Source organism: Eleutherodactylus coqui, chromosome 10, assembly GCF_035609145.1.
Source record: "Eleutherodactylus coqui strain aEleCoq1 chromosome 10, aEleCoq1.hap1, whole genome shotgun sequence".
Taxonomy (NCBI): Eukaryota; Metazoa; Chordata; class Amphibia; order Anura; family Eleutherodactylidae; genus Eleutherodactylus; species Eleutherodactylus coqui.
Window position 1 is genome coordinate 133,876,904 of NC_089846.1, and position 15,703 is coordinate 133,892,606.

A 15,703-nucleotide genomic window follows, 5' to 3' on the forward strand; every position below is an offset into this window, starting at 1 on the left:
CCATAGGTTCGCCACCACTGATGTAGTGCATCCATGCCTTTCCAATTAAGTACGCTACTGTTCATTTGACCCAGAACTATATCTCAATGCTGGTGTCCTATATTAGTCTTTTAGACTGTAGTCCATCAGGATCTCTTGCTGTTCCCCTTGGGTTCTCTCTCATCTTTCAGGATTGTGTTCTTGGAATGATCCAAACAGGAGTCTCCTAGGGAGTGCAGCAACAGTCATGAGCCTGGAAATAATTTGTGGATCATGAATTGATTTACACCTGGGTCTTTGAGTCATGCCTTGATGCAAACCACTTTCTAGAGATGCATGAAGGATGACACTACAAAAGGATTGCCACACTAATCAATCTTTCTTGAAAGATTTGTCAGTATCCAGGCTTCGTGTGTCTTTATTTAATGGGCAAAGCACTTGTCAACTCCATACTTCCAATCACATCTCTTTACTTGAAACCTTTTTTTTTGCCAGTTAGCTCTTAGAAATTAAGACAGAAGTTCACTCAATAAAAGACATCACCAGTACAACTGTGCGCCATTAGTTTAGTTTGTGTCTTAGATAACAATTTTAAAGGGGTTGTCCCGCGCCGAAACAGGTTTTTTTTTCCAATAGCCTGTTCTATATGGGACGATGAGTGTTGGAATTGTTTTTTAGGCCTCTCACACAGGGCGTTTACTGTAGATTCAGCCCGTTTTCAGCAGCACTGGCATTCTTTATGCCAGCATTTTGGCTGTGTTTTCAGCACAGCTGAAAACGCAGCCAAGGATGCTGAAAAAAAAAAAAAAAAAATATACACACATACACACATACACACATACACACATATACATATACATATATATATATATATACACACACACACACACACACACACACACACTCACCTAGCCGCTGCTGTCCAGATTGTGGCTGCTGATCTCTGCCGCTGCTCCGGCCTTCCCCTGCATGAGCAAATCTATTGCCGTAGGCCAGGTTTGAGAACCCTGCCTCCAGCAATAGATTGCCGTGATTGGGCATCGAGCCTGCGCGGAGAACCAATCAAAGCCCTTCAGTGACTCCCTCAGCCAATTAGAGCTTGCCGGCTCGGATTGGCTGAGATGGTCAATCAAGGGCTGTAATTGGGCATCAAGCCTGCGCAGAGAACTAAATCACAGCAATCTATTGCTGGAGGCGGGGTTCTCAAACCTGGCCTACGGCAATAATTTGTCTGTGCAGGGGAAGAAACCCGAAGCAGCGGCAGAGACCAGTGGACGCAATCTGGACGGCAGCGGCTAGGTGGGTGTTTTTTTGTCTAATACCGTCTTATACCGATTTTCGGGGTAGAGATTATTGGAAGCCCCCCCCCCCCCCCCCCCCGAAAATTGGTGCACCATTAACGCTGCCAAAAACGCAGCACCAAGTTTTGCCACGTTTTCAGCACTGTTGAAACCGCTGCCCATTCACTTCAATGGGCGAAGCAGGGCTGAAAACGCCCAAAGATAGAGCATGCATCGCTGTCAAAGTGCCGCGTTGAAGACTCTGCGTTTTCAGCCTTGTGTGAGCAGCCCTACTGAAATGAATGGGTGCGTTGTACGGCGTTTAGCGCTGCGCTTAAGACGCAACACTAATCGCTGTACAAAAACACCTGTGTGAGTGAGGCCTTACACATTACGTCTGCCTCGTTCACACCAAGCTCTGCTAGGACTTACTGCACTGTGAAGGGGAGGGTTGGCACCAATAGAGTTGCCGATTAAGAAATAAATACAGAAGATGCTGAAACATTTTCTTTATTCGAGTTCTGCTTTACCTCCACATCATGATCAACAGCATCAAACAGCAGCATGATCTTAAGTCTAGCCAACAGGTTGCCAAAGCCATATTATAAATATACTGAGACACGGATGTTAATGCGGATGTTAATTCTTTGGCCCTGCGGTCCACTTCCCTGGATGCCAACCTGTCTTCACATACCGCTTCTGTGCGGCCCGTGGTCTCCGGCACAAATGAACCCGGCATTTCCAGATAAAACAAGTCGCTTTTTTTTTTTTTTTAGAACAGATAGAATTTTAAATAAAAATTGTTACAAAAAATAAATGTTCATGCAGGCCTTATAGAAAAAGGAAAAAATATTCTTTATGGTAATGCTTGAAGAGTGAACCAAGATGCAGACAAAAATGCATTCACTATTAACCGGGCATGGCAGAATGAGATGATGGTGGAAATGAAAACCCCCTACTACAACCGCAGGCGGGTCAGGTGTGTTCGCCAGGTGCGAACGATGAAACGGCTTTTAGGGCCAGGTAGGACGTCTGACATGAAGTCTCAAGCATGACAGGTGGGATCTGTGCAGTTTTTGGTATGGAATGAAGTCATGCCCATTGGGCACAATATGACCGCCGCAGCTGGCATTGGTCTTCTATACTTCAGTAGACATGCCCTCTAGCGGCACACATCATAGGTGATGTTTATTATAGGGTACGTAGCTAAGACTGCATTATGTACTAGGAAGGAAAACTCGGATCGCTTGGAATTACTATGAAGGAGGGTCAAGGAGGACGAGGAGGTCACGAGTGGTCCAACGTATGAATGCATTTTGGTGTGATCTTGACAGTTCAGCTTGGAAAGAGAGCACTTGAGGCGTACAGCGCTTCTTCCTGAGTACTGGGAGGTTTCTAAATGTTGCAAAGCAAATCTTGCCGCCGTCAAAAAAAGTTCTCAACCGTGCGAAAAGGCCGCGAACTGTCAGGATTGGTAAGCCATACACCCTCGGTGGATGTCACGCTCCTCCACAGTCATGTGACATTTACACTTTCTTCAGTCCTCGACCCATCAAGCAGGCAAACACAGTCATAACCATCTTAGGCTTCACTTCCACAAGGTCATCCGGTAAGGCGTATACTCTTGCTCCGATTCGTCTGGCCATTGAGACGGCATATCTGGAGAAGAACAAAAATTAGTAGACTCCTAACTGGTGAATGGGGTTTTCTACAAGTGTGCTGCATACTGTTAGGAGTAGAAACTATATATTGCTGAACTCCTTGTACTATCCCGATTCTGGTGCTCAGTACAAAATAGCCAATTACATCCTTTAACCCTTTCCAATCCACTGACATCTGAAGACATTCTGATTGAAGCCTGTACAGCTTCGATGTCAGAATACGTCCGGCAGGGTATTCTTACTGTATAAATACTGGCTGCTCTGTTGTTGGGGGCCTCTCCAGCATGGCCCATACTGCAGTACTGGCTCTAGCCAGCAGATGGTGCTGTTGTATAATGGCAGAAAGAGAAAGCCCCCTAAGAAACCCTGAATCCAAAATTGGATTGCAAAGGGTTAAAGTGGTATACCCAAAATGAACTTCTCTATCCAAGCCTGAATGGTGAGGTCTCACCACTAAGACCTTCGCTGACCCTGAGAACGGACGTCCCGTGTCCCCCTTAATGCACCAGTTGCAGCGAGGAGACTACTGAATGGAGCGGCGGTCGTTCATGCGCAGCATGTCTTCATTCATTTTAATGGGACTGCCAGAGATAGTCGAGGGTTTGTATTTCGCCATTTCATTCAGCCCCACTGAAACGAATGGGAGTGGCACCACGCATGCTTGGTTGGTTGCCAGTTCAAGCTCCACATCCCTGTGAGCCCGCAGTCAGGAAGAGAAGGGGACAAGAGACCCCGGTGTCTGGTTCATTCGAGGTCTCAGTGGAGAGTCCCTGACTGATCAGACTTATCACCTATACTATAAACAGGCAATAAGTCCATTTCGGGAATACCCCTTTAAGAAATATATAAAAACATCACTTGTTCATGTAGATGCAGCCCCACATCAGTGAGAAGAGTCAGACTAATATTGCACTCAAACCTGGGAATTGTTTCCTGCACCTGCGATGCTGTGAGAGAAGTGAGCCCATCGCTGTCCATGCAGTAGTCACACGTGAGAAAATATATTGCATGCCAAAATAGACGATTCGCATGCAAGTGCGGTGGCTTTTTTTTTTTTTTTTTGCTTATTCTAAATTCTGGCATGCAAATGCGATTGGCACACGCCCGTTGTTTCCTGTGGGTGATTCTTGAACAGAATTGCCCAAAAACAGGACATGGGCAATTTTCAGAGTGTAAGATTGAAGAATCCCAGCTTGCAACTGAACCCATTGAAATCCACGGGTTATTTTCCTACATGAGTTCTGCCAATATGGCAATCAGATGTCACTCGCTTGGGAAAACTGTAAAAGACCAGGGGGACCAAAAAAACTAGTATATCACTGCATATCAGAAATGCAGGAAAGACCACTGGCATTTTTTGACCCTCTCTGCATTTAATTTCTGGCTACTGTTGATTGTGCCACCCCTGCCAGCCTCAGTAAGCATGGAGACTGGGGCCCAATATTTTGGTATGGAGCCGGTAGTAGTGGTTTTCTTTTACTCCTAGTACTTTGATACATTGGAGCAGATACTCACGTGGCATTCTCATGCTTGTCCTCGTCAGACAGTGTGCCCGTCTTCACCAGGTCATAATTAACACTGCCAGGCTGGATGGCATCAATTAGATCCACTACAGGGAGGCAGGTGCTGATCGACTTGTCCTGCGGAACGCAAGCGATACGTGATAAGCATCTGGCGATTAGCACAGTAACTCAGTGTTTAGGCCATGCATCCTTACAGTTAAGGCCTCCGACACACGGGTTTTATTTTTTCCAGGTCCGACACCCATTCATATATCCCATTAACCCCTAGATGGCACAGCCCCCCCTTCGTTTTTTCCTCCCCCCTTTTAAAAAAAAAAAAATCCTAACTCCTTTATTTATCCATAAACCTCGCTGTATGGGGGCTTGTTTTTTTGTGGGACGAGTTGTATTTTTTAATGATGCTATTTAAAGTACCATTTAACGCACTGAAAAAAAAAAAAAAAAAGACGCCATTGCACCATCTTGCAATGCATCTTGTTTCTACGGCGCAGAAACTGCAACAAAGACGACATGACTTTATTCTCTGGGTCGGTACGATTACTACAATACCAAAACTTGTATGTTTTTTTTTTGCTGTACTATTTTTTTTCAAAAAGACATTTTTTTTTTCCTAATTAGTTTAGGCCGCCATCTTCTGCTCGCAATAACTTATTTTTCCGTCGATGTTGTTGTGCGAGGGCTCATTTTTTGCGGGACGTCCTGTAGTTTACGTTGGTATCATTTTGGAATACATACGACTTTGATCACTTTTTATTGCATTTTTTCTGGGGAACAGGGTGACTGAAAAAGACAAAAATTAAAATTTTTTTGAAACCCTAGTGCAAAAAGTGATTTTTAGCCCAAAATTCATGCCTTTAAGTGAGAAGGGGGAAAAACAAACAAAAAAAAACGCCCTCCAAAGTTATCCATAAAGTCTTTAAGCCTTCACTGTACTATAAAAGGACAGCCATCCATCTGAATGGCCACTATATAGCAGTACATTCACCCCTGCAGACACTGCAGGGACAAGGCCTTATCGCCCACAGCTTTACCTGGCAAAATTAGCAGTTTGCCAGAGGTGCAGGAAGTGGGAGCCAAGAGCCGATTGCCCCGGGGACCTCACTCTTTAATGGAGTTCGTCCCACCAGAAAAACATTTTCAAAAGGAAGACACCCGATTCGCTTAGATCTGCCAAAAGTGGATCTTGAAAGAGGCAATATGACTGGACAGGGGGGGGGGGGGGGCGATCTGAACGCAGACCTCCAAATACACGGGATAGGGGGCCGTTACCTTGAAGTTCTGTATGCAGGAGGACTTCCCAGCTTCTGCCAAAGTTCTGTTCACCCAGTTGACAATAATTTCATCATTAACTTTCTGTCCATCTCCAAGACCCATCAAGACATTGAATGTATACCTAGTGAAACCGAGAGAATCTTAAAGAAAGGCTGTCCGAGACCCAAAACTGACACTTCCAATTCTATGTAACACTGAACAGTCCCAAGTGATCGTCTCCTATTGGCACTATAGTGATGTGATGGGGCTGTGAAATCCACGTAAACTCCACTGATGCCGCATAAATAGATGCCCCCTCCCCCAACCCCATGACCCTTTATGGCTTGGGTGTACAAAAAAAAAAAAAAGAAAACATTTATGAAGTGGTTCGTGAAGACCAAAAACCAGCATTTCTTTACTTTTGCAAGATGAAAGCTCATCAGCACAAGCGGCGCTCATCCAAACGTAGGCCTGACTAGACCCGGACCCGGCTGCGGATGTACCGATACTTTTCTTGAACGGTGTTAAGTTCTACAGTTTGGGATAACACCGATAGAATCAGCAGTTACAATGTGCTTGAAGGTTCACCTGACATTAGGATCACAGGGTGATCAGCTATAAACTACCAGGAAACATGGCGGCTCATCTTCAATTTTCCTGCAGCGCCACCACAGGAGAAGCTAAACACTACACAGTCCGTGACATCCTGTACTGAGGGACCGGCCATGTCCACGAATTGGGGCGTTCAGGTGAGTAGAGTATTTCCACAAGATGCCACCTAACCTGCAGATGCTAAATTTGGAAATCATTCGTCCGAGTGCGCCCCCTTATGGGCCGTTCACAGCGGCCAGGCTTTACCACAAGTCGCAGCTTACACTGACCGTTCCAACAATGGGGTTTGATGCAGATTTAAAGGGGTTGTCCCGCGAAACAAAGTGGGGGTATACACTTCTGTATGGCCATATTAATGCACTTTGTAATGTACATCGTGCATTAATTATGAGCCATACAGAAGTTATTCACTTACCTGTTCCGTTGCTAGCATCCCCGTCTCCATGGAGCCGTCTAATTTCAGCGTCTAATCGCCCGATTAGACACGCTTGCGCAGTCCGGTCTTCTCCCTTCTGAATGGGGCCGCTCATGCCGGAGAGCGGCTCCTCGTAGCTCCGCCCCGTCACGTGTGCCGATTCCAGCCAATCAGGAGGCTGGAATCGGCAATGGACCGCACAGAAGACCTGCGGTCCACCGAGGGTGAAGATCCCGGCGGCCATCTTCGCAAGGTAAGTAAGAAGTCACCGGAGCGCGGGGATTCGGGTAAGTACTATCCGTTTCTTTTTTTTAAACGTCTGCATCGGGTTTGTCTCGCGCCGAACGGGGGGGGGGGGGAGGGGAGGGGGGGGGCTATTGAAAAAAAAAAAAAAGACCCGTTTCGGCACAGGACAACCCCTTTAAGCAAATTTTCAATTTTGCATCAAAACCTGCAACCCTACAGATTTTGGTGCTGAATGCATCGTGTTGCGGTTCGTCTTGCGAGCTGGTTTCATCTGTGTGGAAGCACCTCTGCAGAGGTAACCCCTGTGTATCCTGAGCAGGAAACCCCTTCTATCAGTTAACTATTCTTTGAGTACTTGCTGGTTTAGAAAATCGATTTACAATCACCTAAATAAGCGTCTCACTCACCTTCTCATTGTCTGCCAAACTAATGCCAGAGTCAGCGTGGAATTGCCATCGTTCAGGTCTTGCCCACCGATGCCCACCAAGGAGAACTTGGCAGTGTGTTTTCCCAAGTCCACTGCATAATTACAGTTCTCAAGCTGGAGAAAGAGAAACCAGTTACATAAGAGATGAACTAGTATTGGCTGCCACCTCTCCGTAGAAGTCTCACACCCTACCGTCTACTTACCTTTTTCATATTTGCACCAAGTTTAGGGTATGGGGGCTTGTTCACTTTGCTCCAGTCAACGGGCACTTTAATCCTCTCATATAGCTGCAGAATTACCAGAGCATCTTGTAGGTCACTGAAACAGGTTAGACAGAAAGAAATAAAATTATAGCATTACTGATCTTCGTTGTATACCTAATAGGCTTATCTCCCAATAGCCAGCTTGTGTGTCAGGCATCTACTTTCTTGCTTTAAAAAAAAAAAAAAAAAAAAGTTGTATGAGGGAGAAAACTGACCCCTTGTAGGGAGGCTCTAGTACCCTGTTGTACCGCCTCTAGCTTGGATACAAGATGTGATACAGGTGGGCATGGAGGCTCTAGTACCCTGTTGTACCGCCTCTAGCTTGGATACAAGATGTGATACAGGCAGGCATGGAGGCTCTAGTACCCTGTTGTACCGCCTCTAGCTTGGATACAAGATGTGATACAGGCAGGCATAGAGGCTCTAGTACCCTGTTGTACCGCCTCTAGCTTGGATACAAGATGTGATACAGTCTGGCATGGAGGCTCTAGTACCCTGCTGTACCACCTGTAGCTTGGATACAAGATGTGATACAGGTGGGCATGGAGGCTCTAGTACCCTGTTGTACCGCCTCTAGCTTGGATGCAGGATGAGATATAGGCGAGCATGGAGGCTCTAGTACCCTGTTGTACCGCCTCTAGCTTGGATACAAGATGTGATACAGGTGGGCATGGAGGCTCTAGTACCCTGTTGTACCACCTCTAGCTGGGATACAAGATGTGATACGGGCGGGCATGGAGGCTGTAGTACCCTGTTGTACCGCCTCTAGCTTGGATACAAGATGTGATACAGGCAGGCATAGAGGCTCTAGTACCCTGTTGTACCGCCTCTAGCTTGGATACAAGATGTGATACAGGTGGGCATGGAGGCTCTAGTACTCTGTTGTACCACCTCTAGCTGGGATACAAGATGTGATACGGGCGGGCATGGAGGCTGTAGTACCCTGTTGTACCACCTCTAGCTTGGATACAAGATGTGATACTGTTGAACATGGAGGCTCTAGTACTCTGTTGTACCGCCTCTAGCTTGGATACAAGATGTGATACTGGAGGGCATGGAGGCTCTAGTACCCTGTTGTACCGCCTCTAGCTTGGATACAAGATGTGATACTGGAGGGCATGGAGGCTCTAGTACCCTGTTGTACCGCCTCTAGCTTGGATACAAGATGTGATACTGGAGGGCATGGAGGCTCTAGTACCCTGTTGTACCGCCTCTAGCTTGGATACAAGATGTGATACTGGAGGGCATGGAGGCTCTAGTACCCTGTTGTACTGCCTCTAGCTTGGATACAAGATGTGATACTGGAGGGCATGGAGATATACAGGTTCCATTTGATACCCTGCAGCATATTGCTCCACATTTGCTGTGACTGAATCTGAAATTGTGCAAACTAGAAGGCTGTCGAAGTTGGTGTCCCAGATGGTCCCATACATGATCTATTGATGATACATCTGGCGACTGGGCAGACCATGAATGTGGGGCAATATTGAGGCGGCTCCCTGGGGCCCTTCTTGTGTGCGGCCAAGCATTATACTGCTGGAAAAGCCTCTCATGGCTGCAGGACGGCCTGAACATATAGCTATGCTGTCATTGTCCCCTTACCACTACTAGGCATGACCGACTGTCGTATGCCAAAGGGTCCTCGACCACACCAGTAGTGGGAGTAGTGTGCCGCTTCACTGCAAAGGCAGGACTGAGGCGCTCACCCCTAGGTCACCCGGGCCCTGTGAGACCAAATGTGCTTCAGCCAAGTGCCTGGAAATGGTTCTGACAGACACAGGAGTCTGCAATGATGGGGCCGCCTGCAATGATGGGGCCGCCTGCAATGATGGGGCCGCCTGCAATGATGGGGCCGCCTGCAATGATGGGGCCGCCTGCAATGATGGGGCCGCCTGCAATGATGGGGCCGCCTGCAATGATGGGGCCGCCTGCAATGATGGGGCCGCCTGCAATGATGGGGCCGCCTGCAATGATGGGGCCGCCTGCAATGATGGGGCCGCCTGCAATGATGGGGCCGCCTGCAATGATGGGGCCGCCTGCAATGATGGGGCCGCCTGCAATGATGGGGCCGCCTGCAATGATGGGGCCGCCTGCAATGATGGGGCCGCCTGCAATGATGGGGCCGCCTGCAATGATGGGGCCGCCTGCAATGATGGGGCCGCCTGCAATGATGGGGCCGCCTGCAATGATGGGGCCGCCTGCAATGATGGGGCCGCCTGCAATGATGGGGCCGCCTGCAATGATGGGGCCGCCTGCAATGATGGGGCCGCCTGCAATGATGGGGCCGCCTGCAATGATGGGGCCGCCTGCAATGATGGGGCCGCCTGCAATGATGGGGCCGCCTGCAATGATGGGGCCGCCTGCAATGATGGGGCCGCCTGTCACTAGATGGCGGCCAACAAAACAGTTGGAGCTGCTTGTCTGATGATCCTCTCCTGGTGGTCTGTCAAGGGGGTCCTGAGCCCAGTCACCTTGTGCGTCCTCACGCATCCACTGGTCCCAACAGCCCCTGATAGTCTGGTCAGAACGGCCCAGATGGTGGGCAATTCATCAATACGACCATCCAGCTTCTCATATCCCAATAATGCCCCCCTCTCAGACTCTGGTAACGGGGTGACATCTCTTCTCTACGTCGTAGAGCCATGTCTGTGGTCAACAAGCTCCACACAAGCTGAAGAAGAGATCACTACACACAAGGAGCCTCCGAGAGCGTCTTATAGGCCAAGGGGGGAGGGGAACGAAGTTTAGGGCCTCCGGTGACCAGACCGTCCATCTAATCAGCACAACTCATCATTCACAGATCTGTTTGAGATGGAACCGCAGGACACGTTTTGCAGCAAAACGACAACTTATAGGTGTATTTTGAATAGTATTTAATATATCATATAATATACAGAGTGGGGTGAAATAGAGAAAAAAAGCTATTGTGCCACATTTGTACAGCAAAAATGGCAGACATTTTGCAGGTCAGTCCAGTTACGGCAATGCTACATTTAGGCTTTTTTGTTTACTATTAAAGGGGTTGTCAGCCTATTTTTTCCCCACTGATGACCTATCTGCCATAATCAGGAGAGCAGCAGCCCGATGCTCCAATTCACTTCAACGGGAGTCAAGCTGGCGCCAGCCCACTGCACCTCCGTCAATCATGACCACATCCAGGCCAGACGATCAGCTGACGGACGGGAGTCGAGAGGATAGGTCAGTGAAATAAAAAGAAAGGTGGGGGGTGGGGGACAAAGACCCTGTAAAAATGTATACCATTTCTTTTAATTGCTCTGTCGCCATCTTCTGACCACAATAACCTATTTTCTGTTGATGGGATGCGTGAAGGCTTACATTTTGGGGTACTTTTAAACTTTTTGATCACCTTTGCTAAAGTTTGTTGGAGCCAGGGTGACCTGCTGTGTATATTATCTAACAGCATTCATCATATAGAATACATACGTTCTCCTAATAGATCAGACGTTACAGTAGCAGCAATAGCACAAAAAAAAAAACTGCTGGTGATCTCATGGCAAGTAAGCCGCTCAGGTGACGGGGTAGTAGCTCCCTCCATCTGTCCCTCCGATCCCGGCAGCCTAAGACACCCACTACATGTGGAGCTGGTTTGGCTCCAGAGCCTACTCCGTACAAACCAAGCACATTTACATCAGATTGCGTTAAGGGGTTAATGAGTCGGCTCTCTGGACACGTCTGCTTTAGTAACTACTAGGAGCTCCTCGAGATATAAGGCCGGCTCACACCAACACATTACGGACAGATTTATGGGCTCACAATATGAACGGTCTTGGCCAACCGCTGGTCTACCACCCCGAACTCAGCAAGGACACCCATAACATTAGTGTAAACTGGCCTAATTCTGGAACCTCTTCTCTTTACACTCTACATTGTGTTACTGTAACTCCTCCTGGAATAGACAATGGGGCATTACACCATGTAACAAATTGTAACTTTTTTCTGTCCTTGGGCATTAATTGTGTTTTCCAGTTTCCCCATGACTATAAAGTACAGAAAACGGCCATTATACCTTCCAAAGTTTGCTTTTGTGCTCAGGAGAATGAGTTTTATATTTTGCATATCCCCAGATACGTAAATGGGCGACACTTTTTTTATAAACAGACATCTAGATCAGAAGTAACGTTTAGTTATACTTCAACACAAAGACAAGATTTAGAAGTGTGTGGGTTTTCCTAGATTTACGATGTACTGCGCACCACTTTACCTGAATCAGTCCCCATCTGTAGTCTCCCATCAGGCCCTCATTGTACTGCGTTTGGTATCGGTGTTCAAAGGCCAAAAATGGAAGCCTTCGCCGCGCTCCTCGGAGGATTCTCCCATGTTCTGCTTGAAGTGATCCAAGTGAGCATCAAGGAGATGGAGTTTTAGAGACATCCTGCAACCCATCTTGCCATAGTTCTTAATCAGCTTCACATAGTTGTGGGCCTTGTGATCCCCAAGGAAACCTTTACCTACTGCTACAGAGCTCCTCCAAGCTGCATTGTCCTTTCTGGTCAGCCTCTTTGGGAATTCAGTGCACTTGATGAGGTTCTTTACCTGCGGTCCAATGAAAACACCATGAGGGGTCGCAGGAGGTCACTAAAACTCCATATCCTTGATGCTCACTTGGATCACTTCAAGCAGAACATGGAAGAAAACGCAGAGGAGCGCGGCGAAGACTTCCACCTTTGGCCTTTGAACGTCGATACCAAGAACAGTACAATGAGGGCATGATGGGAGACGACAGATGGGGACTGATTCGGGAAAGTGGTGCGCGGTACAATTGTAAATCTAAACAAAAAAAAAACAAAAAACAAACACATTTCTAAATATCGTCTTTGTGTTGAATAATAAAGGTTACTTCTGATCTAGATGTTGTCTGTTTATAACAATAACTATTTGTTAACCCTTTACGTATCTGGGGATATGCAAAACATAAAACTCATTCTCCTGAGCACAAAAGCAAACTTTGGAAGGTATAACGGCCGTTTTCTAAGCTTTTTAGACATAAGAAAGCAGGAAATAACACTCACTTGCCAAGGACAAAAAGTGTGTTACATTGTGTTATCATAGCCTTTCAATAGGGTTTGCCTCCACACCCAGATGACTATCGGATTGGAATTGGTCGTTCCATAGTAAGCTCTTCCATTGCTCAACTGTCCACTGATGGCGCTCCTTGCATCACTGCAGATGGGCCAATGCATCTTTGACAGAACTTACCAGACATTTGCAGGATGAATAGAGGGAAATACCAGCTGCAGTGCATCAGACGTTGGTAGAAAGTATGCCATGAAGTGTATTCAATGTCATTATGGCCAAAGGAGCCCCAGTAAGTATTAACATATGTACAGAAATACTATTTTATTTTTGTTCAGGTGTCCAATTACTTTCAGTAGGATGGTGTATACCGCTGAGTTGACAGATGTGCGAGCCAAGCATAACCTGGCGGGCAGACCATGACATCAAGCATTGCCGATTACTAACTTCTCTCTCAGCTCAAGGTTTCCAGCTATTAAAACTTAAGGAACATTTGGACTTGGCAGCAGATACGTACTTGTAGATATGGTTGACATGGGGGTTCACACCAAGCGAGTTCATCCAGTTACGGAATGTCCTTTCTTCTCTCGTTTCTCCTGAAAAAAGGATTATAGAAGGCATCAGTCCCACATCACGGAGCGCAACAGTAAAAGGAATAGTGCAGATGTTGAATATAAAGTAGTTCAGTTAATTCTTAACACACTTACGGTGTCGGGGGGGGGGGGGGGGGGGGGGGCGCCCTACCATCTCTAACTCTGGGTGTAACTATTAAACCAAGCAATCTGACTGGTTCCAACTCGCCGTGGGTTGTGGTCGGTGAGTCGCATATGTCCGTGGCCGAGTTGCAGTGTAAATACCTAGTATGAGGGTCACATTTGACTCCACTAAATAATTATTTTTTGTTTTAGTTTGCATATTAATTAGAAGGTTTCTCTTTTTGTTTTAGGTGGCAAATAGGGACACGAAACAAAAGAAACGTGGCCTAAGAAGAGTCAGACCTCATGTCATCGAGTCATCAATGAAGAGAAATTTGCTTGAAATCATAGAGTTCTGTAATAATTCGACCAAAGGAGACGCGGACAGGAGTTCTCAATTTTAAGGAGTAATTTGCGAATTTCTGATCCTCACATTGGCTTTGCGCTGTATTTGAAGCCATCAATGCGGCTGCCACTAATGCTTTGGTTCTTTGGAAAGGTGCCAGGCTTACAAAAATAATGAAAATGTTGAACTATTGAGAAATATTGGATTACCCAACATGAAAAGCAGGAGGGCAGAAGACACCTACATGCTATATACACACTACGAGGGCACAAGACACCTACATGCTATATACACACTACGAGGGCACAAGACACCTACATGCTATATACACACTACGAGGGCACAAGACACCTACATGCTATATACACACTACGAGGGCACAAGACACCTACAGGCTATATACACACTACGAGGGCACAAGACACCTACATGCTATATACACACTACGAGGGCACAAGACACCTATATGCTATATACACACTACGAGGGCACAAGACACCTATATGCTATATACACACTACGAGGGCACAAGACACCTATATGCTATATACACACTACGAGGGCACAAGACACCTATATGCTATATACACACTACGAGGGCACAAGACACCTATATGCTATATACACACTACGAGGGCAGAAGACACCTATATACTATATACACTACGAGGGCACAAGACACCTATATACTATATACACTACGAGGGCACAAGACAACTATATACTATATACACTACGAGGGCACAAGACAACTATATACTATATACACTACGAGGGCACAAGACAACTATATGCTATATACACTATGAGGGCACAAGACAACTATATGCTATATACACTACGAGGGCACAAGACAACTATATACTATATACACTACGAGGGCACAAGACAACTATATACACTACGAGGGCACAAGACAACTATATACACTACGAGGGCACAAGACAACTATATACACTACGAGGGCACAAGACAACTATATACTATATACACTACGAGGGCACAAGACACCTACATGCTATATACACACTACGAGGGCACAAGACACCTACAGGCTATATACACACTACGAGGGCACAAGACACCTACATGCTATATACACACTACGAGGGCACAAGACACCTATATGCTATATACACACTACGAGGGCACAAGACACCTATATGCTATATACACACTACGAGGGCACAAGACACCTATATGCTATATACACACTACGAGGGCACAAGACACCTATATGCTATATACACACTACGAGGGCACAAGACACCTATATGCTATATACACACTACGAGGGCAGAAGACACCTATATACTATATACACTACGAGGGCACAAGACACCTATATACTATATACACTACGAGGGCACAAGACAACTATATACTATATACACTACGAGGGCACAAGACAACTATATACTATATACACTACGAGGGCACAAGACAACTATATACTATATACACTACGAGGGCACAAGACAACTATATACTATATACACTACGAGGGCACAAGACAACTATATGCTATATACACTACGAGGGCACAAGACAACTATATGCTATATACACTACGAGGGCACAAGACAACTATATGCTATATACACTACGAGGGCACAAGACAACTATATACTATATACACTCAGTGTATACAATGATGATTGCGGAAAAACATACAAACATGTCAATTAGATCCCTGGCACTACCAAATAAGGCTTCATGCCCGTTGCCGGTTTGGACTCTGACTGCGAAATCTCGTAGCAGAATCTGACCCGATGCTGGCCAGCGACCCTACACTCACCTGTCCGGATCTGCGGCGAGCGTCTCGGCCGGCGTGTATGCGCAGTGCAGGGCATGACGCTGCCGGCGATTATGTGGATCTGTGGCGACTCGCCGCGGGATGGATTGCAATGGAAGCTGTCCGTGCGATTTTCCACACAGAATAGAACATGCGGCGGTTCTTCCCCGTGAGCG

General features: G+C 46.6%; 1 protein-coding gene across 1 annotated transcript in view; it reads right to left on the reverse strand.

The window, feature by feature from the left end:
- Positions 1-1,753: 1,753 nt before the first annotated feature.
- Positions 1,754-15,703, reverse strand: part of PLS3 (plastin 3) — an 87,878-nt gene continuing 73,928 nt past the window's right edge. Inside the window, exons 12-17 of the mRNA XM_066581879.1 lie at positions 13,209-13,287; positions 7,598-7,712; positions 7,375-7,508; positions 5,713-5,836; positions 4,436-4,560; positions 1,754-2,918 (exon numbers count right to left, since the gene is read on the reverse strand). Of these exons, the coding sequence (XP_066437976.1) occupies positions 2,786-2,918; positions 4,436-4,560; positions 5,713-5,836; positions 7,375-7,508; positions 7,598-7,712; positions 13,209-13,287 (710 nt within the window). The 3' untranslated portion in view covers positions 1,754-2,785. The remainder of the gene's footprint in view (positions 2,919-4,435; positions 4,561-5,712; positions 5,837-7,374; positions 7,509-7,597; positions 7,713-13,208; positions 13,288-15,703) is intronic.